We start from the raw sequence: 25,840 nt of genomic DNA, 5'->3' as shown, positions 1-25,840 counted from the left end.
AGGCCTGTAAAAAGTGGAAGGCCAGTGGACAGAGATTGGGATGTGAATCTTTTACCCCTGTGACTGGTGCATCTGCCATAAAGCACTCAAAATCACTGCTTCCTCAGTAAGTTACCTAGTTAAGTGGCCAGCATAGTTCCTAAGACATAGTAGATACTCAATAAATGTGCTCATTTCTCCTACTTTCTTTTTCTCTCAAAGTGAAACTCATCTCAGAGAATCAGAAGACATTTCCTTTTCTTTGAGTAGTGCAGGCTCTAATTGCCTGACAATAAGAACATGTTATTTACGAATATACACAAATGGATGTAGATATTGTGCAAATTTAGAGTATCTGTACTGAACTAGTATCACCATGATCACAATTGGAGCAATGTCTACAGAAAGATGGATTTAAGTGGGCTCTTGGCCAACGTGGGAGATATGGATGGTAGTTAAGAAGAGGGAAAGCATTCTAAGTGGGTGGAAAGGCATGAGAAAAGGCATGAAGGCAGGAGTTAGTAAATTGTATGTGGGCGATGGGCAAGCTGATAAACTGGGTTGGACCAGCCTGACCACATTGGGCATATTGAGAGATATTCACACCTACTATTCCCTCTGCTTCACTGTACTTCCCACTCATTCTCTAGGTCTTAGCTTAGACATCCTCCCTAGCCCAGCATCCTACACTCAACCAAGTCTTGCTAGGTGCTCTCCTGGTCCTCTAACCACCTTCTCTCATCATTCATACACTATATTGTAGTGGCCATGAGACTTGAAGCCGCTTCATGACAAAGACCATCTAGCTTATTCATACCTGTGTCTTGCACCTGGCTTAGCTTACTAGGTTCTCCTAGTAGGCACTTAATAGGTGCTCAGTGAAGATTGATAGGAGGTAGGAGGAGAGGAGATGGATGGATAAGGTTGGGCAAATAGAGAAGGTACAGATGATGGAAGCCCTAAGCTATGACTGGGATTCATACAGATGTCAAGCCACTGTCCTTAAATTGCACTTTCCCATCACAGCCCCTTGGTAAGATCTCTGTTCATTTTTCTTACTCCAATAAGACAGAAGAAACTCTGCCTGCATTCTTTGGGTATAGACAGGATGCCCCAGCTGAGTTAAAAGAAATAAAAATAAAGCAGGTAGTTTAGAGCCTGGTTAGCAATCCAAGCAAGGATAGCATAAAAACACCAAGGCTCACTTAAAAACTAGCAGCACATTTGAACTTCCCTTCACTGCCATTTTTACATCTGAGAAGAACCATCTCTGGGCTTTTTCCTTTTTGATTTTTTGAGCTACCCTCATTAGACATGATGACCACACAAGACTTTTTTTTTCATTGAGTTAATCATACCAATGTGATTTCTCAAAGATAAAGCATAAGGAAAGACACTTTGAAAGTACAATTTAAGTTTCACAGTAATACTGATAAAAAGAAGAAAGCAAGGAAAACATTGACCAATCAAGAACTCTTACTGGTAATAATGTCTGGGAGGGGCACCCCAGGAAAATGACAGTGACCTTTTAAGAGGACACCACACCCGTTCTGCTTATTCCAACTGTGTGAGATAGAGGTGTCGTCTCATGGCCTTCCTGAAATTGTTCAGCCCCCTAAACTCCTTTCTCTCCACATATAAGCTGCAGATTATACTGCCTGTCTGTCTCCTGGTGTGGAGATTTATCCGTTGGCATTAACAAGAGGCCCATGATATGGAAAGCGCAAAATAGATGTAGTCGTTACTCTAACAAGTAACAGGAACAGCTGTGTAATGGATTGAAATTTTACACTTTTTGGTGTGGTTGATTATTCATTAATGGCATGTAATAGCTGAAACCTCCTTACTTAGTAACAATTGTCATTATTAATGTAAATTAAATGGATTAAGATTGAGCATGAATGGAGTCTACATTTCAATAGCCATGTTGTCTTTCTGTGCACAACTTAAGTTCTCATACACACATGCTACAACCTTTACACTAGTGTTGTCTCTTAGAAATTAGAGTAGATTTTGTGATTAAAACAGTGGTCCCCTGAACATAAAAATTATACTCTGTCTTCCTCTCCTGTTCCACTAACCGGTCGCCCCTTACTCCTTTCTGGGAACATCCCTTCCCCCTGGCCTTAGGATTCAGCCCTCTTGCCTCCTCAAAAAACTATCAGTTATCTCTCCCTTCAGCTGTCTTTCATGGCTCCTTCCCATCAACATCTTGACATTGTCGATGCCTTATATTGTTAAAAAAAAAAAAAAATGCATCCCTGCAAATATGCATTCCCTTCAGACACTGCTCTTCCTTTGTTCTATCAAAAGGTACCAAAGAGTTGCCTCTTCTCGCCACCTCTTTCTTTTCCTCCATTCCCTTCTACACCTACACCTCAGTCTACCTTTGCCCCATCACACCGTCAAAGCAGCTCTTTCTACCATCCCCAAGGACCTGCACTGCACTAAATCCAATGGACCTGTTTCAGTTCTTCAATTCTTGACATCTCCCTGTTGTCTGGCATTGTTGATGTGCTCTCCTTTCCTTGGCAAGTGCTCCTCTTTCCTCCGTTCTACAGTTTGCCTGCAGTTCGCTCTACAGTTTGCCGGCTTGTTCCCTGATGGCTCCTCCTCAGTCTTTGCAGACTTGATCTACCTGCCGCATGAGTGTTTTCCTCTGTGGATGTATTGGGAGCTGGGGAGTGGATGGCATCACAACATCAGCTCCTCCAGTTGTTGAGAAGGCAGAAGGGAGGAGATGTGGAGGAAGCACTGGGTCTTCAGCGGGGAAAGGTGGGGCTGAGCTCACCAGACCACTGAGAGGGAGCAGGTGGGAATGGCCTTGGTCAGTCAGAGTCTGCTGTTTGTAAACCTAAACTTTGTTTAGAATGATTTTCTTTTTCCCTTCCTTGTTGGGGTTTCTTTTTTCCAGTTACACCAGCACATAATTTAAATTTTAGCCATTGCATGGGAATTGTCACAAACCTGAGTAGTCTCCCACCCTCTACTCCCTCTTCCCCATTTTCACAGCTATTGCTACCCACTGTTTGGGCCATTCTTTGGGTGCTTTCTGTCTGGAACTGTATGCTCTCCTGCTCTGGTAAATTGTCTTGATTTACCCCAAGAAAATATTTGCCCTGCTCTATGTTTTTCTGTTCTCTTTCTGGAAATCCTATTGTGCTCTATTATACTCTTTTAGCTGATTATTTTGGCATTTACCTTCATGTTTCAAAGTAAAATGTTTTTATTTCTGGTTCTTGATTTTTATCCTCTTCTAGGTGTTGCTATTGGCCTCCTTATCTTCAAAATGAGTGTTTAGTTTTCTTTTTGTTTTCTTTTCCTCCCCTTGCCCTACCCCTCCAATCTCTGAATATTCTATTATTATATTTTAATTGGAGGCTAGCTTAATATTCAGTGTTACATTTTCATGACTGATCCATGATATGATTTTCAGTAAACCACAATTACTTTTTCTTTTCCATACAATTGTCACTTGTTTACCATAAAGCTAATAATTCTCATTTATATTCATTTGCATTATTTCCTATGTATTTACAACTAAATTTTATCCCAGACCTTGCCCCAGCTGTCTAAATCACCTTTGAAGGCGTTCAGGCCTGTGGGTTATTCCCCTCAGTTATGTCTTCCTGTAACAGGGCCTCTGGAACCCTTCCATCTAATCCCACCTAGACTGGTGGAAAGTTGTCATTCTGTGATCTATCTTCATTCTCATCTGGGAGGGTTCACTCAGCCACTCTCCTGGGTTCTCTATTTCCTGGCATCTTTTTAGAAACTCTTTGGTTTGATGGAGCAAAACCTTAATTAGATTCCTAAGAAGAGTGCATGGAAAGCAAATATTTTTGACCAAGTATATCTGAAAATACCTTTATTCTGTCCTCAGTATTTAAAAGGTAGCTGATCTATATTTGTTGGTTGGAAATACATTCCCCTCAGAATTGTGAAAGCCTTGCTCCATTGCCTTTTAATTTACAGTGTTACTGTAGGAGGCTGAGAGCCATTCTGACTCCCTGTCCCTGTGTGTTCTTTCTCTGTCAGTCTTTCTCTTTCTCCTGCTCTTCTGAAATTTCATGTGACATGAGTCCTATTCATTATTTAGGGCATTCCATTGGGCCCTTTCAGTCTGGAAATGCATGTTCTTCTGCTCTGATCAATTTTCTTGATTTAACTTGATTATCTGCTCTGCTCTGCTTCATTTTTTTCTGTACTTTTTCTGGAAATCCTATTATACTGACCTCTTGAGGCCATCTTCTGATTTTCTTATCTTCCTTCTAGCTTTTCGTATCCCCATCTTTTTGCTCTCCTTTCTGGAAGATTTCCTCAATCTATCGCTAAAATCTTCTCTTGAATTTTAACTTTTCAATTTCTCAAATCATTTCTCTTTTTTTTCAGATTGTCCTTTGTTATATAGTATCATATTTTTGTTTCTTTGGTACATGTTCTTATCTCTGAAGATATTAAGATGGAATAGGAGAGTTTTTCTCTGTTTTGTTTTACTTTCTAATTACCTTTCTTCTTTATTCTATTTCCCCCAAGTTGCAGTTTTTCAATTCATTTGTTATTTCTCTTCAAAAATGTTTTCCTTATACATCTGTCTGGTAGTACTTGGTTTCCTGTTCATGTTTAAAAGTGGGGGCCTGGGGCACCTGGGTGGCTCAGTTAAGCGACTGTCTTTGGCTCAGGTCATGATCCCAAGGTCCTGGAATGAAGCCCTGCATTGGGCTTCCTACTCAGAGAAAGCCTGCTTCTCTCTCTCCCTCTGCCTGTCACTCTGCCTACTTGGACTCTCTGTGTGTGTGTCTGTCAAATAAATAAGTAAAAATCTTTAAAAAAAAAAAAGTGGGGGCCTACCAAAATTAACAAGACAGTAAACAACAAGTGTCGGAGCAGATGTGGAGAAAGGGGAACCCTCTTCCACTGTTGGTGAGAATGCAAAGTGGTGCTGCCACTTTGGAAAACAGTGTGGAGATTCCTTAAGAAATTAAAAATAGAGCTACCCTATGACCCTGCAATTGCACTACTGGGTATTTACCCCAAAGATACAGATTGTAATGAAAGGAAGGGCCATCCGTACCCCAGTGTGTTCATAGTAGCCAAACTATGGAAAGAGCCAAGATGCCCTTCAACAGACGAATATATAAAGAAGACATGGTCCATATATACAATGGAGTATTGTGCCTCCATCAGAAAGGATGAATACCCAACTTTTGTATCAACATGGATGGGACTGGAAGAGATTATGCTGAGTGAAATAAGTCAAGCAGAGAGAGTCAATTATCATATGGTTTCATGTACTTGTGGAGCATAAGGAATAACATGGAGGATATTGGGAGAAGGAGAGGAAAAGGGATTTGGGGGAAATCAGAGGGGGAGACAAACCATGAGAGACTGTGGGCTCTGAGAAATAAACTGAGGGTTTTGAGAGGAGAGGAGAGAGTTGGATTTGGGTGAGCCTGGTGGTGATATTAAGAGGAGGGCATGTATTGCATGGGGCACTGGGTGTGATGCATAAATAATGAATCTTGGAACACTGAAAAAATAAAGTTTTAAAATAAATAAATGAATAAAATAAAAGTGGGGGCCTATACTCTCACCACTCTTGTTCAACATAGTACTGGAAGTCCCAGCCTCAGCAATCAGACAATATAAAGAAATAGAAGGCACCCAAATCAGCAAAGAAGAAGTCATACTTCCACTCTGCAGATGATATGATACTCTCTGGAGAAAACCCAAAAGACTTCACTGAAAAATTGCTAGAACTGATACAGAAATTCAGCAAAGTTGCAGAATATAAAATCAATGCATAGAAGTCAGTTGCATTTCTGTATATTAACAATGAAGCAGAAGAAAAAGAAATCAAGGAATCAGTCCAGCCATAAGATACCTAGGAATAAACTTAACCAAAGACATGTAAGATCTGTATTCTGAAAATTATAGAGCATTAATGAAAGAAATTCAGGATGACACAAAGAAATGGAAAAACATTCCATGCTCATGGATTGGAAGAAGAAATACTGTAAAAATGTCTATGCTACCCAAAACAATCTACACAGTCAGTGCAATCCCTACGAAAATACCATCAGCATTTTTCACAGAGCTTGAAAAAACAATTCTAAAATTCGTATGGAACCAAAAAAGACACCAAATAGCCAAAATAATGTTGAAAAAGAAAACTAAAGCCAGAGACATCATAATTCTGGACTTCAAGCTCTATTACAAAGCTGCAATCATCAAGACAGTATGGTACTGGCACAAAAACAGACACATAGACCTATGGGACAGAATAGAGAGCCCAGAAATGGACCCTCAACTTTGTAGTCATCTAATCTCAACAAAGCAGGAAAGAATGTCCAATGGAAAAAAGACAATGCCTTCAACAAATGGTGCTGGGAAAATTGGACAGCCACAGACAGAAGGAAGCTGGACCACTTTCTTACACTATTCACAAAAATAAACTCAGAATGTTTGAAAGACCTAATGTGAGGCAGGAATCCATCAGAATCCTAGAGGAGAACACAGGCAGCAACCTCTGTGACCTCTGCCACAGCAACTTCTTGCTAGACACATTTCCAAAGACAAGAAAAACAGAAGCAAAAAGAACTATTGGTATTTCATCAAGATAAAAAATTTTCACATGGCAAAGGAAACTGCCAACAAAACTAAAAGGTAGCCTACGGAATGGGAGAAGAAATATGCAAATATCTTATCAGATAAAGGACTAGTCTCCAGAATCTATAAAGAACTTATCAAACTCAACACCTGAAGAATAATCCAGTCGAAATAAGGACAGAAGACATAAACAGACATTTCTCCAAAGACGACATAGACACGTGAAAAAATGCTCCACATCACTTGGCTTCAGGGAAATATAAATCAAAACCACAATGAGATACCACCTCACACAGGTAGGAATGGCTAAAATTAACAACACAGGAAACAACAGATGTTGGCGAGGATGCAGAGAAAGGGGAATCCTCTTACATTGTTGATGGGAATGCAAATAAGTACAGTCATTCTAAACAGTATGAAGGTTCCTCGGAAAGTTAGAAATAGAGCTACCCTACAACCCAGCAATTACACTGCTAGGTATTTATTCAAAGGATACAAACAGTGATTCAGAGGGACACATGCATCCCAATGTTTATAGCAACGACATCCACAATAGCCAAACTATGGAAAGAGCCCAGATGTCCATTGATTGATAAGTGGATAAAGAAGAGGTCACACACACACACACAGGAATACTACTCAGCCATCAAAAAGAATGAAATCTTACCATTTGCAACAAACACTGTGGATAGAACTAGAGCATATTATGCTGAGCAAAAAAAGACAGTCCAAGAAAGACAAATACCTTGTGATTTCACTCATGTGGAATCTAAGAAACAAAACAGATGAACATAGGGGAAGGGAAGGGAAAAGAAAATAAGATGGAAACAGAGGGAGGCAAATTATAAGAGACTCTTAACTAGAAAACAAACTGAGGGTTGCTGGAGGGGAGGTGGCTGGGGATTGGGAAAATTGGGTGATGGGCATTAAGGAGGACACTTGATGGAATGAGCACTGGTGTTATTTGCAACTAATAAATCACTAAATTGTACTCCTGAAACTAAAATAAATAAATAAATAAATAGATAAATAAATGTGTTTTGTCAGCTCTTCAAATAAAAAAAAAAAAATTTTTTTTTTTTTTTTTTTAAATGGGAACATAAAAGCCTAATTGGGAGTTTTTGAGAACATGGTTAGAGCTTGTTGACTGTGTCACTGTAGGGAGACCTGACAGGACCATTTAGTTAAAGCATCTCTGATGCAAGAGAAGAGTCTTAGTTTCCTGCCTGGAAGGAGATATGCCTGACTGCCAGAGCCCTGGGGAGTCTCAGCATTCAGCACGTATACCTCTCTGAATTTTTCCTTCTTTTCAGCATGGTGACCCCACCCTTCAAAGCCCAGTGACCTTCAGTCCTGGGACCTTGTTCTCCAAGGAGGGTGAAGCAGTTGCCAAGTGATGTGGAATCTGGGAGGGGACTGGGCAACACACTGCTTCTCCAGGAAAGTCATAATCCGCCCTCACTTCCTGACATCTGAGGGCTTCTGCAAGTGTAAATTGGGTTCATTCTCAGCTTCCCCACTGCTGGCTTAGGAGTCTGTTTTCTAGAGCTTCTGCTAAGTCCTTTAACACTCATCCATCTGGCTTTCTAGCTTCCAGAATTTGGTTTCTCTTGTCTCTTTCTTGTTCTTTTAGCCCTTGTGAGTTTATTCCTTTTTTGAAAGGGGTCTGGGGAAGAAACAAAAGTGTACAAACCACCACCTTTATCCAGAACCTAATAAAACTTATAGGATGACTTTATTTCATTTTCTAAATCATAGCCTCTGGCAACCTCCCATTTCCATCTCTGTGTCCTAATAAAATAGTAGTTTTAAAAATAATTCCTGAGGGGCGCCTGGGTGGCTCAATGGGTTAAGCCTCTGCCTTCAGCTCAGGTCATGATCTCAGGGTCCTGGAATCGAGCCCCGCATTGGGCTCTTGGCTCAGCAGGGAGACTGCTTCCCTCTGCCTTCCCTCTGCCTGCCTCTCTGCCTACTTATGATCTCTGTCTGTCAAATAAACAAAAAAAATCTTAAAAAATAATAATAATTCCTGAGCACTTCGATGATATTCAGGTTGCCAAAAGGAGTGCCTCATCTCCTCCCTTACTTTAACTCTGTCTCCTAAACTTAATACAGTTGATTTTGCTTTTGTTGTTCATTAAAGGAGTTCCTAGTTGAGTAGATTTTAATAGCACCTCATCTTGCCTTATTGTGCTTGATTCCGTTATTCTTGAATGCTTTCTATTGCAATTTAATGCTTATTAGGAGCCAACAGTGTATTTTAAAAATTGAATTATGCAGGGCCTCTGCCCAGAGAGCTGCTGATCTAAATTGGTGGGTAACAATTCCTGTTAGTTAGCTGAATCCTTGATTCCCTGTCAAGCCATCTTCCTTTCTTAACATCCCAGCTCTGCTTTGAGTCAGAACATTGCTTGTTAGGACAAGTTAGCTGTTACCTTTTGCTTGTTAATACAAGTGTTTTGTGTATTGCTATAACTGAATGTTTTTTGGCCCTTGGCCGAAACTTTTACTTACTGCCCGCATGCAGACCTACTGCAAATTGCAAAGTGGTTTTTGCCAACTCCGTTCTGCTTTGAGTCATTTCCTGGTTACAGCTGATTATTCAGTCCAACTAGATTAATTGTAGGGGCAATGCCATACCCCTAGAGATGGTTTGAACTGTAGACAGCATTTGTAAGATGGCCGCCCAGCAGACAGTGTTCACACAGAGGCCAAGAAGGATTGTGTGCCTGCAGCTCATATCCACAGGTGCCCAAGTGACAGCAAGCTTAAATCTAACTTGCAGATTCCTTCCATCAGTCTTTTTCCGTTTCAACTACTCTTTACTAATCTCAGATGTTAGCATATGGCTGCAGAGTAGTCAGAGGGAATCAGTAGTAAATGGGAAAATTCAAGCTGGTCCAGCAATACAACCTGTTGGTATGAATGGGAATTAAATGCTTTCTTTTAGTTGAGCGTGAAGATATACAATTAACTCATCCCCTAAAGCAGGGTGAGCAACCTATGGCCTACTGGCCAAAACCTCACCTGTTTTCTACTGTCCTCTAACGATGTTTTTACAGTTTTAAAGGGTAGATTTAAAAAAAAAAAATGATGATGATGAAAAAGAGGAAAGGAAGGAGGAGGAAGAAAACAGAAGTGGAAGGAGGAAAGGGAGGAATATGTAACAGAGACTGTATGTGATCTGTAACACCTAAAATCTTTACTTTCTGGTTCTTCACAGAAGCTGTCAGCCCCTACTCTAGGGACACAATTGGCTCTGCCTCATCCCTTTCCTGCCCCACATGTTCCCTCCCCAGGCAGGGAATGCGCTCCAGGTCTTGTGTGTTCATGTGTGGTTTCAAAGAAATAAAATTAGGTTTGAACGTCCAGTTATCACACTTGTGACATCTGAGCGGATTTATCAATAAGAAGGACAGTGTTCCCAGTATGTATGTGTGCACGTGAATCGGTGTGACCCATGGTAGATGGCAGATTACATACCTAGCTGCTTTGGGGGTAAACAGCAAAACAATGAACGGTAATTTTGTTAACCCTTTTGGCTTAGCGGGAGATATCGTCAGGAAGACATGCTAAACTGGTTTCTCTTTGTGAGTACAAAATGGGAGCCAAAATAAAAACATGCTTATGAGGTGCAAATATCCTTTCACTTACTGAAAGCCTAACCAAAGAGAAGGCTTCACTTAAACATTAACTTTGGAATTAGGGAATTTTTTTTAAAAAATAATGATTTTACCAGTTATTTTCCCTTACTGTAGATATTTTTGTCTTTTCCTTATGAAATGTACAAGGATGGGGCACCTGGATGGCTCAGTCAGTTAAGCACCCGACTCTTAGTTTTTGCTCAGGTCACAATCTCAGGGTCGTGAGATTGAGCTTGCTGTGGAACTGGGAGTCCACTGGACTGGAGTTTCTATCTCCCTCTGCCCCTCCCCCTCCTCTTGCTTGCATGGGCCTCTTGCTATCTCTCTTTCTCTAAAAATAAATAACTAAATCTTTTTTTTTTTTTTTTTTTTTTTTTTAAAGAGATGTACGGGGCACCTGGGTGTCTCAGTGCGTTAAGCCTCTGCATTCGGCTCAGGTCATGATCTCAGGGCCCTGGGATCAAGCCCTGCATGGGGCTCTCTGCTCAGCAGGGAGCCTGCTTCCCCCTCTCTCTGACTGCCTCTCTGCCTACGTGTGATCTCTCTCTCTCTGTCAAATAAATAATAAAATCTTTTTTAAAAAAAGAGAGAGAGAGAGATTTATACAGGGTTTATCACCACTTTAGGTTTTCTCATTTCACATTATATTTAAGCCTGCATGCTCTAAAGCATCCACATGCCATTTCCAGGTCAATTTACCAAAAACACAGCTCTGATCCTGACAAATTAGTCCAGTTCATAGTAACAAATTAAACCAAGTAAACCAAGTCCTTTTTGGGGGCAACTAATTAATATAAAAGTCATGGGGAAATGACAGTTGTACATTTTAATTCTCTGTGTGTTCTTCGTACTTGCCTTGAATGCATTGGCAAATTCAGTGTATTTCTAAACTGATTTTTTTTTCAACAATGAACTATTATCCCTCTGCTATAAAAAAGTAAATTGAGGATAGAACATTCAGATGACTATTGGGGAATAAATCTTGTAAGGGTAGTTTATATCTCTAATACCCAACCTATGTCCAAAATAAAGCTGTGATCAATAGTTATATTCATCCTCAATAACACATGTGAATGACATAGTCAAGTAACTGATTTAAGGTTCTGTTCTTTCCTTTGATCCCCACTATTCTCTGATCTAGGGAGCACACAAAATTGTCCTGTTGTCATAGGATTCATCTCCAACTGATAAAGCAAACTAGTTCTGAAAATAAGAATTGAAGTCAAACATTACTTTGTAATTTCTTTTCTTTCTTTCATGAAAAGTTTCATTTGCAAAAATAATTTAATTGTATAGTGTCATCCATAGTTGGTAACAGTACCCTGCTCAGGTCTATAAGGTGCATCGTACAGTATATGCTCATAAGCTTAAGGACAAGCTTGTTAGGATTCCATTGTATGTTTTCATTTTGAAAGAAATGAAGGTACTGGTTTAATGTTAACCTCTGGATTTCTACAATCTAATATCCAAACATCAGATGACACTATACAATTAAATTATTACTGTTACCAACTATGGATGTTTAAGGAAGAAATCCGAAGTCCAAAGAACATTGTAGCTGAATTGGAGATGCTAACACATACTCTCTCAGCAGGCAGTAAACCACTTGTGTACTTTTTGGAGGTTTAATCATCTGAGATTTATTAATGAGGCCTACTGCTGACTGGGTAGAGCAAGGGAACTTATGTATAATACAAAGATAAGACTAATGGCTAATTTAGGGTATGAAACTTACTCCAAACTGGAATGCATTGAAGTTACAACAAATATCCTAAAAATATCACTACAATTTTTTTTTTTTTTTTAAATAAGGGGGACAGGGCGCCTGGGTGGCTCAGTGGGTTAAAGCCTCTGCCTTCTGCTCAATTCATGATCTCAGGGTCCTGGGATCAAGCCCCACTTCAGGCTCTTTGCTCAGCAGGGAGCCTGCTTCTACCTCCTCTCTCTTTGCCTTCCTCTCTGCCTACCTGTGATCTCTCTCTCTCTCTGTCAAATAAATAAATAAATAAAATCTTAAATAAGGAGGACACAGAAGACATTAACTAATTCATAATAATTGATGTTATCAAGAATAGTCTAAAGAAGTAAAGACCTTTGAAATCCCTGAACATTGCCCAATTCCTTATTCTCGCTACTCTGTTCATTTCTAAAGTCTTTTTTTTTTTTTTTAACTAAAGTCTCCCTTCTGAAAGCATCATGATTTTCTTAAAAAGAAAGAAAAGAAAGCCTGCCCTTTCCAAGCAGATCTGGAAAGTCTTTGAAAGTCACTCTTGCCCTGATAACAGGGTTACTCATCAGCTTGTATTCCTGTAGTTAATGAGCTTAATACACTCCTGCAGGGAGAAGGCTGAGCCATCCCGGGGGACAACAGCATGGCAAATGCTCCTAAGCAATTAGAGGCTGATTAAGTGTTTATCTCCTTTTCAGGTGGGAAGGAAAGAATGAAAATGAAGTGGGCAGATGTAAAGAGACCGGCAAAATTCACGTGACTGTGGATCTCAAATACTACCGACCAACCGAAGTGGTAAGGACTCCCTGGCCGCCCAGGGCAGGGCCACATTTGGCTGGCTGGCTAGCTGGCTGGCTGGGAAGAGATTCTCACTGAATATCCACACCCGGTCTTCAGAGCTTTCCTCTGGGTTCCCTGACGTCCATCAGTGAGCAGTTCCCAAACCAGAATACAGTGAATTGAATTTGAGATGTTATTCCCAACACATAATACATTGCTTTATAAAGAAAGACAAATATTGGCCGAAGAATGGATGAGTACAAAAGTTTTCTGTATTGAGAAGTGACATATAGATCATTAGAACATAATGTCCTTCTTTCCAAAGCCAAAGAAATAGTTGATTTGAGAAATGGAGACTTCTATCAAAGGCAGATTTCCTCACATTATTAACTTTGATGGTTGATCCCTGATACCCACGGGATGTCAGACTTACAAGGCCCTCCATGACCTGCGGGATCTTGAGATCAGGAGGGCTGCTTGTCTTTGCGTACACATATGCACTTACACATGTACACACACTTACAGGCACACACAGTCACACATGTACACACATTCACATGCACCCACACACACCCACACAAAGTAAGCCTTAAAGGATCCCCCTGTACAATTTTTAAGATTTTGCTCATGTACTGTCCTGTCTATGAAACCTTTTCTGGTCGATGCACTGCTACCACTAAAATTTTCCTCCTTCATTTGTATATACATTATACGTTGTACATAATTATGCTATAACATCTATTATAATTTATTGTACTCATTTGTTTACATGACCTTCTCTTTACCAAACTGTGAATGTTTTGACAATAAGGACTTTTCTTTTAATATCTTAGGCTATAAAAAGTAGGTGCTTCATAAACAATGACTGGTCAGTGGATGAATACAAAAGTTTTCTGTAGTAAGAAATAACGTATAAATTGTTAGAACGTAACATCCTGCTTTCCTAAATTTATAGTAATTTCTAGCTTGGTGTTATCACTTCAGTGTGGTCTACCTTCACACCATGTTGACAAAACCCAACATGTTAAGTATATCTAAAGATAATAGAAAGCAGCATCTTCAGAGAGAAATGTTCAGATGTTACCTAATGAAATATACATTAGCTGTGAAAATAGAAACCATTTTATATGTGCTTTGAACCAATTTCTATCTGTTGAACAACCTTTCAGAGATTAGGAAAAACCCAGTGAAGAAAGGCTGAAAGTGAGTAAGTCATCAGTAACCACCCTTTAAAAAGTCTTGTTTTAAACAAAAGAAAAAACTTCATTTCATGGACTCTTAGACACAGGGAGAAATAAAAAGGAAAGGAAGTAAGCAGTGCTCAGAGACCAGGGCTATAGAGTCAGTGCATTGTCCTGGCACAGGGCGTGGCTGGGTCTTTGACACACAGTGAACAATGGCTCCCTGTGCTAATGGCAAGTGGGTGTGCCAAGGAGAGGATGTGCTCGGTCTCTGGGGGAGGAAGATACCAGCATACTCCTGCTGACACAGCAAGGAGTGCCTGTCTGTGGAGCCCCCTAGCTACATTGCCTTTGCTCCCCTGCCCCAAAGAGGTGCCACAGGAGTGCCATTTTTCTGGAACGTGGCACAGGTCACATAAATGGATAAATTTGTTTCTCTCCTCACTGACAAACATTGTCATCTCAGAGTGGAAAATGTACTGAGCCAACAGAAACCTCAATCCTTGTAACAATTTAAACACAGTTCTTTCTCTCTCTGACACCAAAATAGTTTCAAAAGCTAGGAAGTCATTAAGGATGGCTTGTCTGTCATTCTTACTCAGGCAAGGTGTGGGATTGATAAGGACAGAGAACAAAAGAATTTGCAGAACAGGAAAAGGACCCTCGGACTAACGAGACGATTCTTGGAGTCTGTATCGACCCCTTTTTCCTGCCCCGACATTGCATCCCTCCTCTCCTTTCTTTTGTTCATTCAAATGTCGTCATCATACCTGTTCTACAATTTTGGTTAGACTGATGTTGTTTGAACATAAGCGCAGCATCTTATTTCGTATGCTTGCTTTAATTTTTCACGGCTGGAGCTCTCACCCCAGATCCTGCTTGATTTGGAATTTCCTGCTTGATTTGGGATTTCTAGCTGCATTTCATCTTTCTAAGCCTTTAGGCTGTGTTCATTTGGTTCATCCCACTTCAACTTAGTATTCTGTTGGACAAGCTTTTCTTGTATAGTGAGACTAAACTTTTAACCTCATTCCTCAGAACAAGAGTTTTCCCAAAACTTGGACCAGCTTGACAAACTCATGTTGAATTGCCTTAGGGGTGATAGTATTCCCCCAGTTGAAAGGTGACCAGAACTGGAGACTGACTTGTAAATGAGCTTTCACTTAGGTGTGCGACCCTAACAGCCAACAGGTGTAGAGTCATTCAGTGTGAGTCCTGAAAAGTGCCGAGCTTCTCTGAGGTCTGTCAGCCCTTGGTGCAGGATGGACATGGAATTCTCCCGTGTCCTAATTGGATCCTCCTCATTTCAGTGTCTTAAATCTCTTTTGCAAGTGACAGAGGCTTTTTTTCTTCCTTCCTTGAATTCTTTTAAAAGTTTGATCTCCTGATCAGCTTGAATCATGTACCCTCCAAGATTTTCAGCACACAAGGCACTCAAAGCCAAAAACATAAACTAAATCTTCTTAGAGTGAAATGGTTCCAGAATGACTGATAGGGGGGAAAAAATACCATCAAGAAAATTTGGGAGAAAAAAAAATGTGTAATAAGAACATATCAGGTCTCAAAACATCAATATCCTAATGCAATTAAAGGAACAAAGAATTTTATGGGTTTTTTTTTTTCCTAATAAGATTAAGGCTAGTTTTTAAAAAGCCTCTTTACCCAGCATAGGGCAGCACTAACCCAAAAGAGGCTCCAATGATTCCACACAGAACATATTTGCACATGTACCAGTAATTTTGGTCCTCATTGATTTAGCCACCACAGAACCTTAAATCTTGCTTCTGTTACCAACATGGAAAGTCTTGGAGGCTTTTGTTCTGAGCTGAGGGCTCTAGCATCCCGTTAGAGCTGAATGGAGTCACATTCTTTTGGTTCTTTACTTATAAATCTCTGTGTCTCCTTTAAATGTTTGGGAGTTTTGCTTCTGTGAAGATCTTGATCCTGGAAATTAGACCTTAAGCCTCCCATTGCCCATTGAGCTCCAGTATTTGGTGATGGGAATATTAATATTTGAGTTCTGTGCCTCTTAAAACTCCTGCCATGTATCTAATTTCCTATGTGTGCAGCCATTTATACACAGACTCATTGCAACGTGCATTCATTCGCAGAGAAGAAGTAACATTGTGCTTACATTGGGACCCTAAGTGTCAGACTGCCTCAGTCCAAAAAATGTCAATGAGTAGCTAGCTGTGTGACCTTAGGCAGGTTACTCAACTTCTCAGTGCCTCTGTTTCCTTGTCTTTAATTTAATTAATAGAAGAGCATGAAGCTTATAGAAGGGTTGAAGAATTAACAATCATACAAAATGCTTATTAAAACAGTATCTGGCACATAGTAAAATACCCAGTATGGATGCTGTTATTGTTATTTTTTTCTTCATTCATTCACCAAATATTCACTGCACACTGTGTGAGACCCTGGGAATACTGTATGAACAAAACAGATGCAGTCCCCCCGCCTGCCCCGTGGAGATTGTACATATAGAGGTATGCATTAGTTACTTAAATCTAGTACCTTTTGAAAAGTAGAATGACATATGGTGAATTTTACAGATTAACCACTAAAAAGTAGATAATGTATAATAAAGGCTTCAGACAAATATTAATAGGTATTTTGATACTTTTATTCTTACTTTATCTTAATTTTTGTCCTTTCTGATTGTCTTTCTGAAGATTCAGCAGCTATTTACTAGTATGAACATTTATAAATATGAGAAAATTTATATTGATTTATTACTTAATTTAAACTAACCATGAAGATGTTTTCATTTTGTTCGAGAATTTTTCACTTGGAAAATTTGCAAAGGTTGGATTAATGAGAAATTCATCCTAATGTGCCAAATTTTTAACCACACCAAAAGGTCAATCCACTTAAGGGGATAAAAAAAAGCTAAGTTTTTAGTTTTTTTAGTTTGGTGAAACTAACAAAAATCATTTTTTTCTGCAGATCATTTTAGGAAATGGCCTAAGGGACACATTCACAGGCCAAAATTCCAATCACATATCTTTCATGATAAATATCTTGACTTTAACATTACTAGATGATGTAATTTAAAGTTTTTCCTTGCTATATTATTCATCTTAATGTTCATTTTGCTTACCATTGTATTTCAAATGTCCTCAATTGTGATTGTTTTTTGTTCTATTTGCTTAGATACTTTATGTTTATTCCAATTCTTTATAGATAGTAGAAAAATCATGAGTTAAAATCCAGATTTGAGAAAGCAATAACTTCAAAGAAGTTCAACAAGCTAGTTAAAATAACACCATCCTTCAGTAAAAACATGTGGCCTGTTTCTAATCAAATTACCATATGCTTGTCGAGTTGTCCCCTCTGCAAACTTTCCCTAATATTTTTCTGTAAATGATGTTAAGTTAAATGGCCCATAATTGCTTGCTCTATCTCATAGCCCTGTTTAGAATAATGCTGTGTAACACTATCCAGACCTCAGGAATCTGATCTGTCACCAGAGGATGTATATAAATACTAGTTAGAGCTTCCCTCAGCTCCTTCTCTGGGTACTGGAGTTCTTGAAACTGTCCCCTTTCTCTCGCATCGCTGTTCTCACCACCTTCTCACACTTCCCCTCCCAGAACAGGAAATTAGATCCTCCCTACTCCAACCCTTCATCTTCTCCAGGGCTGGTAGAACCAGCTGATCTTCCCCTGTCCTGATCCTCTGACCTCCAAAGCTCTAATCCTACCCTCTGCCCCTCCTTTCCTTTGTTCCTTGCTTTGACTGGTGGGAGCCAGGGTAAGAAGATGCAGAGAGAGCAAATAAGGGCCAGTCCCTTTTTATCTGCATTCCTGGACCTGTAAAAGGAAAGACTGTTCTGTAAGGTCCCTTCCAATTTTCATATCCTAGCATTCTCTGCTTTTACAACTATTACAGTGGAGTGGGATGCTAGCACTAATGTCCCATCATAATGCTTCCTCTGAACTTCTTACTGCTTGTATTTTATAAATAGTTTATATCTCTAAATCACTGTTTATGTATTTTAAGCCTCCCTCTTAGGCTCCTCATACTAATCTTTATATCCTTCCTTAATCACATTGGCCTTTCCTGCCCTTTTCCTTCCTTGGACTTAACCGAAGGAGATTTAAGTTTCAGTCTCTTCAGTTGATTCTCAAATATTCCACTGTATGTTTTCCATACTTCATAGGATCCCATACAGAACCCCCAGGGGCGTATAACATTCCTCCTAAAGCCTGTGTTCTTTCCTTGGCTGCTACCCTCTTCAAAAGCATTTCATATCTAATGAAACAGTAATTGTGTACTTACTTATAATGCCCCCAACGTCCTATTTTTCCTTGGAAAATTTTCTCATGCTTAGATCCTGATTAGAGCAATATAATTAAAGATACATAAAATCTATATGAACATACATAACCATATACTTTCTCTTGTTTAAAAATATTTTTTGTGGGTCACCTGGGTGACCTCAGTCAGTTAAGCGTCTGCTTTCAGCTCAGGTCATGATCCCAGGGTCCTGGGATCGAGCCTCACATCAGGCTCCCTGCTCAACTGGGAGCCTGCTTCTCTCTCTTCTCTCTCTCTCCCTCTGCCGCTCCCCCTGCTTGTGATCTCTCTCTCTCTCTCTGTCAGATAAGTAAATAAAATCTTTAAAAGCATGTGTATGTTTTTTGTATTTGTCCCAAAAACTCTCTCGTATCCTTATATAGATTGATTTTATTCTCTGCACCAATAAGGAATTCCTATAAAATCTGTACTTTTTTTTTTTTTCCAAAAAAGCTTTCTGGCTAATGACTACCCCCCACTTATAATTACATTGTTGATCTCTTGACATCTACAACAGAAATCCAAAATCTCAGAAATTTGTTTTAGCCTCTGCAGTTCCTTTTCTTCAGAAGAACAGTTAGTACTTAATGTTCCGCTTCTACCTCAACTAGCTCTGGTGCAGCTCACTCCGAGTATTAAGTTACTTATGCGAGGCCCATCCATCACTGATGCGATCAGCTGTTCCCTCCTCATTTTCATCTGGCCAGTGAGATCTATATTCAGGAATTTTAGAAATCCCCATTTGTTTGTTTTTTAAACAAATTGACACTGTTCTTCCTATTTATCTTCTAAAATAACTATAATTCAAAGATCTTTATTTGTGGAGATTTCATAGATAACACTATCTGTGGTTTTAGTCCTCCATCCTAGTCTGCTTTATCCTTCCATGAAGGTTAATTATTCCTCACCAAGTTTGATTTTCCCCCCTAGTACTTTATTTGCTGGAGGACACCAAATATTCCGGGTCTACCAAAATTTAGTCCATGTGCATCTACTTTGGGCTCCTATCTATCTTTATGTTACCTTAGAGGCCTCCTGTTGCCTCATTCCCCAGGCCCTTGGCCCCTGACAGACTGGTTTCTTCACTCACTGTCACATCTGTTAGCAAAGTTGAGAGCTCATTTGACTCCTCTGGTCAGAAACCTCCAAGCTGATATCTGCAGCTGATGGTCTAACTCAGTAGCTCTGGTCTACCTCAGAGACAATTATACTTAATATAGATGGCCTGCTGGTGGATATCTCATTCATTCGGCTGCCGTTCAATATAGGCACTGTCTTTATTAGCAAAGTCCAGTTTGTACCTTCTGTACTGCTGTGATAAATTTGCTAGTTCCCTGGATAAGTCAGAGATGCACTAGTTCCTGAAAACCTGGTGTAAGAATCTCTAAACTTAGAAATAGATAGGTTTCTAGGTATTAAGCAATTCCCTAATTTTAAGATTTATTATAGGAATCCTTTAAAAATAGTATGCTCATCGTGTATATTTAAAAACAACTCTTATTTACCTTTAGCATTTCCAAAATATATCAGTATATACAAAATAAAATATCCTTATAGGACTGAGGTCTTAGAGATTCAATTCAAGAGCAATGATTATTGAATTTCTACCATAGAGTTAAGTCCTAGCAGCACTGTGAGAAATATGGATGAGAAGAGATGGATGAGATAAGGCTTCTGTCCAATAGTAACTCTCAGACAAATGAAGGGGAGCAGCTAGAAAGCTGCTTCCTAGGGCAGGTATAATAAGGAACGAACTGAACCAGGGCAGCAGAGGTGATACAAACAGTGACAGATGCCAGGACCTAACCACAGGGTTAGGTATGGTTTGGACGGTGACATGTGGATGACAGACAACAACTGACAGTGGCTCCCTGGCATGGATGTTGAACAGTGAAGGCAGGTGGGCAATCATGCTGCCAGAACCCACATCAGAGACATAGCCAGAGGACTCGGTGTACAGGGGGAAGAGTTGAGCGTTCCCTTACATTCATGCTGCCTTGGGGATACCCTTGTGGCAGCATCAAGCAGGAGCTGGAGCTGAAGGCCTGGTGTAAAGCACAGAGGTCAGGTTTAGGGAAAGCTGTGCGAAAGTCAGAGTTAAATCCCTGAGATGAGCTCCCGGAAAGAGAGCATGGCAGGTGGCAGGAGAGAAGAGCATGAACAGGGAGCTGGTCACAAAGCCAGGCAAGTTTGAATTCTAGGAGATAAGCCTCAGAAGCGTATTTCGAAAAAATGAGTTGAGAATTCACAGAATTCACAAATCAAGCAAGTGGATCCAAGAGCCTCAGAGCCAGACTGAAGTGTCTCCCACCCTGGACAAGTATCCCCTGCCGTCGAGGCTCCCTACGGATAAACTCCCTATGAGTTTACATTAACTGGCAGATGATTACATCTCGATTCAGGCAAAACTGAATTTCAGGTGTAAGCAGATGTAATTCAGATATAATTTCAAATTGATATGTTCTAGAAGTCAGGTTGCAAAGCATTTTAGAATTCTTAAAGATGAAAGAGCTTGTGTAAGTACAAGGTACTTTGTGCTGCATATTACCAGTTTTATTACTGTCATCATCATTAATTATGGTCATCTTCCACTGCTGTGAAGTCATTAGTTATCAAGAGACATCTGAAAGGACATTTTGAGGTCTTTGACGCCCGAGATTCTCTTTTATTTAAATATTTATTTTGTTCTGTATCTATAACTTCAAGCAGAGAAGGTTATTTCTACTTGCCAGCTCTGTACTTCTTGATCCAATGGCAGAAACGATGATCATGGTGAGAGTAAGGGAGTAGAGTTAGTGACCCTTGCTCCTGACTCTGCCTAAATTGTGTATTGCTAGAAGCTGTGACAGTCCCTGAGGTCCCTAACGGGCTAGAAAGCAGCCACCAAAGAGAACACAATTGGGCCATGATTCATGTTCATATATTTACCTGCCAACCAGACCCTTCGCTCCTCCCTCTGAAATCTTCCTGCAAAAACTGATCTTTGTACTTGCTTCTTAGAACCAGCTAGATACCACTTTTACAGTCTAGAATCTCTGTTGGTTTCCTGTTACTGCTATAACAAGTTATCACAAATTTAGCAGCTTAAAACTACACATATTTATTATATGTGTATAATAGAACTTATAGTTCTCAATATCAGAAGTCTCAATTGAGTTTCACTGGGTTAAAATCGAGGTATTGACAGAGCTGTGTCCCTTCTGGAGGCTCAAGTGTTCTCAGGCTATTAGGCATTCTATGGGCAGAGAACATTGCTGGATCACAGTGCTTTCTGTTGTTTAGAAAGCACGTTATTAATCATGTTGAGGAGAAAGAAGAAATGAAGGACTCAGGGCACCTGGATGGCTCAGTTGCTTAAGTGTCTGCCTTCAGCTCAGGTCATGATCTCCAGGTCCTGAGGTCAAGCCCCGCCATCGGGCTCCCAGCTTAGTGGGGAGTCTGCTTCTCCCTCAGCCTCTTCCCCTGCTTGTGCTCTCTCTGTCTCTCTCTCAAATGAATAAATAGAATCTTTAAAAATTAAAAAAAAATTTAATAGAAATAGATGACAATAGTTTAAAATTTCATAATGTACGTACTCAAAAAACCCACTAACATGTACTTGAACAGCTGTAAATGAAGATACACCATCCTTACATCTGAGAGAACACCAAGCAAAGGAACAAGAAAGGCATGGGAGCCTTAGACTATAGTTTTGGAAAATTCTGTGGTTTGAGAGAGAGAGAGAGGATGAGAGAGAGAGAAAGAGGATGCATTCCAGGTTGGGGCAGGAGGTGTCCTGGGAATGAACCAGTGGGGCCCACAGAGACAAAGGGTAAAGGAGCCCATCACATGGAGAGAGCCTGTCCAGCAAAGCACTAATGACTTTCCTTCCCATCTTCCACTTGGCCTGCAGTGCATCCTCTATTCCCTGCTGCTGGACCTCCAGACTGTCTTTTTCTTCCTATATTTTTAACCTTACTGTATTTTTCTCCCTGTACTTCACTTTCTCTTTCCTTGCCATCATGAGTCTTTTTTTTTTTTTTAAGATTTTATTTATTTATTTGACACACAGAGAGCACAAGCAGGGGGACGGGCAAAAGGAGAGGGAGAAGGAGACTCCCCGCTGAGCAGGGAGCCCAACGTGGGGCTGGATCCCAGGACCCCTGGACCATGACCTGAGCCAACGACAGATGCTTAATCAACTGTGATTAAGGCACCCCAGGCACCCCAAGAATGAAATTAATTCTATGTGGAAGTGGTATTAGATGCTACATTTTAGATTCAAGTTGTTTTATTATTTTTGGAAAAAAGGTCAGCAGGGAAAATGCACCTAAATGATCATGTAAAATCACCTGTGAAATTTCGGAAACATGTTATCTGTTCTCCAGGTGAAGATATTGAAGGGAATTGATGTTTATGAATTAGTTTTAGCTTTGGAAGATCAGAGAGTGCTATATTACCTCATTTATACTCTAAAATTTAAAAGAAAGTGTAGTGGTAATTTGAATATGTTCTACTGGCTACCTTTATAAATGTAAAAAGTGTTAAGTTTTTATTCCCAACCCTGACTTTTATAAACCTTAAAGCTTCTAACTTCTCCTTCTGCTTTTCTCCATTGTAACATAACAATGACTATTTTCCCACAGTCTCAAAGGGCATATTGAAAAACTGATGAATTATTAGTTTCAAGGCCCTGAACAACTGTCAGCCCATTGGTGAAGCCTTCCTTTATTCCCTCGGGCAAAGTTAGCACTTAGCTCTTTTGAAGCACTTGTCCCATTGTTTTGTGATGTGTCATTTCCACCTGGGACCTTGGGGGCAGTAATGACATTTGATAGCCTTGGAGAATACTGGTATACAGTAAGGGATCAATTAATGAATGCATGTAGGCCACATCAAGGAATCATTCTTGTGCTTTCCAGCGAGCTCTGGCATAAGCAAAATTACTCAAACCACTCTAATAAACCGTAATCAGTTTCCAAATAGCAAAGAAGTAAGTATATATATGTATTTTTCTCTTTTTCTTTCTTTTTGAAATTCTATTGCAAGATGAGTATTGAATTTATTCATAGCTTACATCTGGACATCCAACCTTTAAACAAAATTAATATTCCATTTATATCCCTCTGTCTCTATATATCCCCCTTTCATGAGTTCTTTTTTATTTTCTGTCACTTTCTTGTCTTATGTTTTTGTTGATATTCTCTTCTTTTTTTCTCTGTCTTTTCTGAAACTTTTTTCCCTAGGTTCTGTTTGTTTCCCCCTTCCCTTCCATGCAACTTCTTTCTTAAGCAAGTCTGACCATGTCAAATTAGCCTTTTCATCAATTCCAACACACCAATGTTGTTGACTGGTGCCTCCTTACAGGAAGAGCACGACTTTAGAGCAAGGTGCCTTTGGCATCCACATGGTATTTAGTGGGTATACTGCTGTGCTCAGCCCATATGAGAATCTTTCTGTTGCCATTGAAGTCTTCCAAGGAGTGCACTATTAGCATCACAAATGCAAAATCTAAGAAGAGTACACCTTCCAAACGGATGCATTTTCAACTTTGAGCTGCTGATAAGAAATGCCCCAGTGACAGCTACCATCTTTCTTTTACCTGCCCTAAGACTGTATTTGTGGAGCGAAGTATCATGCAACGTAAGAGACACTTAATTCTTCTTTTGCTTTGTCCATTGCACATGTTCTTCTGCTATTTCATCTCTAAAACTCTGGGGGAAAAAAAGAGGGGGGAAGAGTATAGATCTGAAAATAGTAGCTACAACAGCTGGTATTTTTACTATGGAGCCAAAGTCTACCAGTAGCCCAATGGCATGTTATTGCTTCCTTTTCTCACTTAGAATCTTCAGTGTTTTTCTTCTTCTTTTTTTTTTTAAGTACAGACTAAAATGTAAATGTATAATTATGTAATAAAAGTAATAGTCATCTAGCACAGTATTTTTTTTTTTTTAATTTCTGAAATAAGCGTTAGACTTGTAGAGAAGATTTTCCAGTAAAGGCTTGCAATGTCTTCTTCTTTGTGCAACTATTTTGGTGAAAAATACAGCCAAAAGCACTGAAATAAGCTTCAGACCTACTTTCTAAAACACAGTTTTGGGGGTACCTGAGTGACTCAGTTGGTTAAGTGTCCGACTCTTGATTTGAGCTCAGGTCATGATTTCAGGGTTGTGAGGTGGATCCCCAGGTCAGGCTGCATGCTGGGGGTGCAGCCTGCTTAAGATTCTCTCTCTCCCTGTCCCTCTGCCCCTCCCCCCCCAACAAAATATAATATAGTTTTCTTTTTATAATTTTTATTTAAATACTAGTCAGTTAATGTAAGTCTTATATTGGTTTCAGGAGTAGAATTCAGTGATTCACCACTTACATGCAACACCTGAAAGACCCGCGGATCCCCTTACCCAAGAATCCAACACGGCCACTGGATGCAAACAGCAAGAGGTTTATTGTCACGCAGGTACCGGCGGGTGGTCGGCAGCTCCAGCTAACCGAGCACCCCGACCGGAGTGAAGCAGGGTCTTTTATAGGAAGGTACAAACAAGTTTTGGGTGGGGCGCAACTGATTGGTGGACAGTTTGAACTTTTGAAAAAGGCATACTTGGAGTTTGCGGGTTGGCTCCAGGGACCCGCGCGCGCGAAGAGAGCGGCGGGGAGGGGGGAATAAGCTGATTGGTTATGAGGGCCCGCGCGCGCGAAAGGAGAGGTGGGGAAGGGGAACAAGAAGGGGGAAGGGAGGAATGCCATCATGGCATCTCTATTATTTCTATAAGCCACGCGGCTAGAGAAAGGTAAAAGAGCAATTAATAAGCAATTAATCACACAATTGATAACCTAATTTCATACCTAAAAGCCAGCGGTTTACAGAAAAGCAAACAAGCAGTTAGTTATCCTATCTATCTACTAGGGGAGGGGTCTTTCTAGGAGAGGGGTCTTTCTAGGAGAGGGGTCTTTCACACCCAATGCTCAACATAACAAATGCCCTCTTTATCGCCTATCACCCATCTAGCCCATCCCCCACCCACCTCCCTCCATCAGCCCTCAGTTCACTCTCTATTGCTAAGAGTCTCTTAGTTTGTTTCTTTCTCTCTTTTTGACCCCCCCCTTCCCATATGTTCATCTATTTTGTTTCTTCAATTCCACGTATGAGTGAAATCATATGGTATTTGTCTTTCTCTTACTGACTTACTTCGCTTAGCATAACACACTCTAGCTCTATCCATGCCACTCACATGGCAAGATTTCATTCTTTTTGGCGGCTCAGTAATACACACACACACAGACACACCATATAATTTTCTGAAAATCATGTTTCCCAAATGAAGAGAAGTGCCTGATTGAGTATGGAGTATGGCTCTCTTGCTAAAAATACTACCTTATACTGAGGATGTGAAGAAATAATTCTAATGGATCCAGGGATCAGATGAATAGAAGAAGAAAAGAGGGAGAATGTGGATCAAAACAGTTGCTATTTTTTTTAAGGACTTTGTTTTGTGTGCTGCCCAAGTGAGTTGAGAGAGAAGACATTTGTACACAGTTTGGCACGTCTGTAAAGTGTAGTGTGAGGGTGGGGGGAAGGGAAGTCCATGGATCTAAAGCCTGTTTTTCTATTGGTGATATGAAATACTCTCTTCATGAAT

General features: G+C 40.1%; 1 protein-coding gene across 2 annotated transcripts in view; it reads left to right on the top strand.

Annotated features, from left to right (window-relative positions):
- The window catches only part of GMDS (GDP-mannose 4,6-dehydratase), a 617,806-nt gene that overhangs the window by 510,452 nt on the left and 81,514 nt on the right, over nucleotides 1-25,840 (top strand). For both annotated transcript variants that reach the window (XM_059399334.1, XM_059399333.1), the window contains exon 9: nucleotides 12,660-12,756. In XM_059399334.1, the coding sequence (XP_059255317.1) occupies nucleotides 12,660-12,756 (97 nt within the window). The remainder of the gene's footprint in view (nucleotides 1-12,659; nucleotides 12,757-25,840) is intronic.

The sequence above is a fragment of the Mustela nigripes genome, chromosome 5 (assembly GCF_022355385.1).
Source record: "Mustela nigripes isolate SB6536 chromosome 5, MUSNIG.SB6536, whole genome shotgun sequence".
Classification (NCBI taxonomy): Eukaryota; Metazoa; Chordata; class Mammalia; order Carnivora; family Mustelidae; genus Mustela; species Mustela nigripes.
This window is presented reverse-complemented; position numbering and strand designations above follow the sequence as displayed.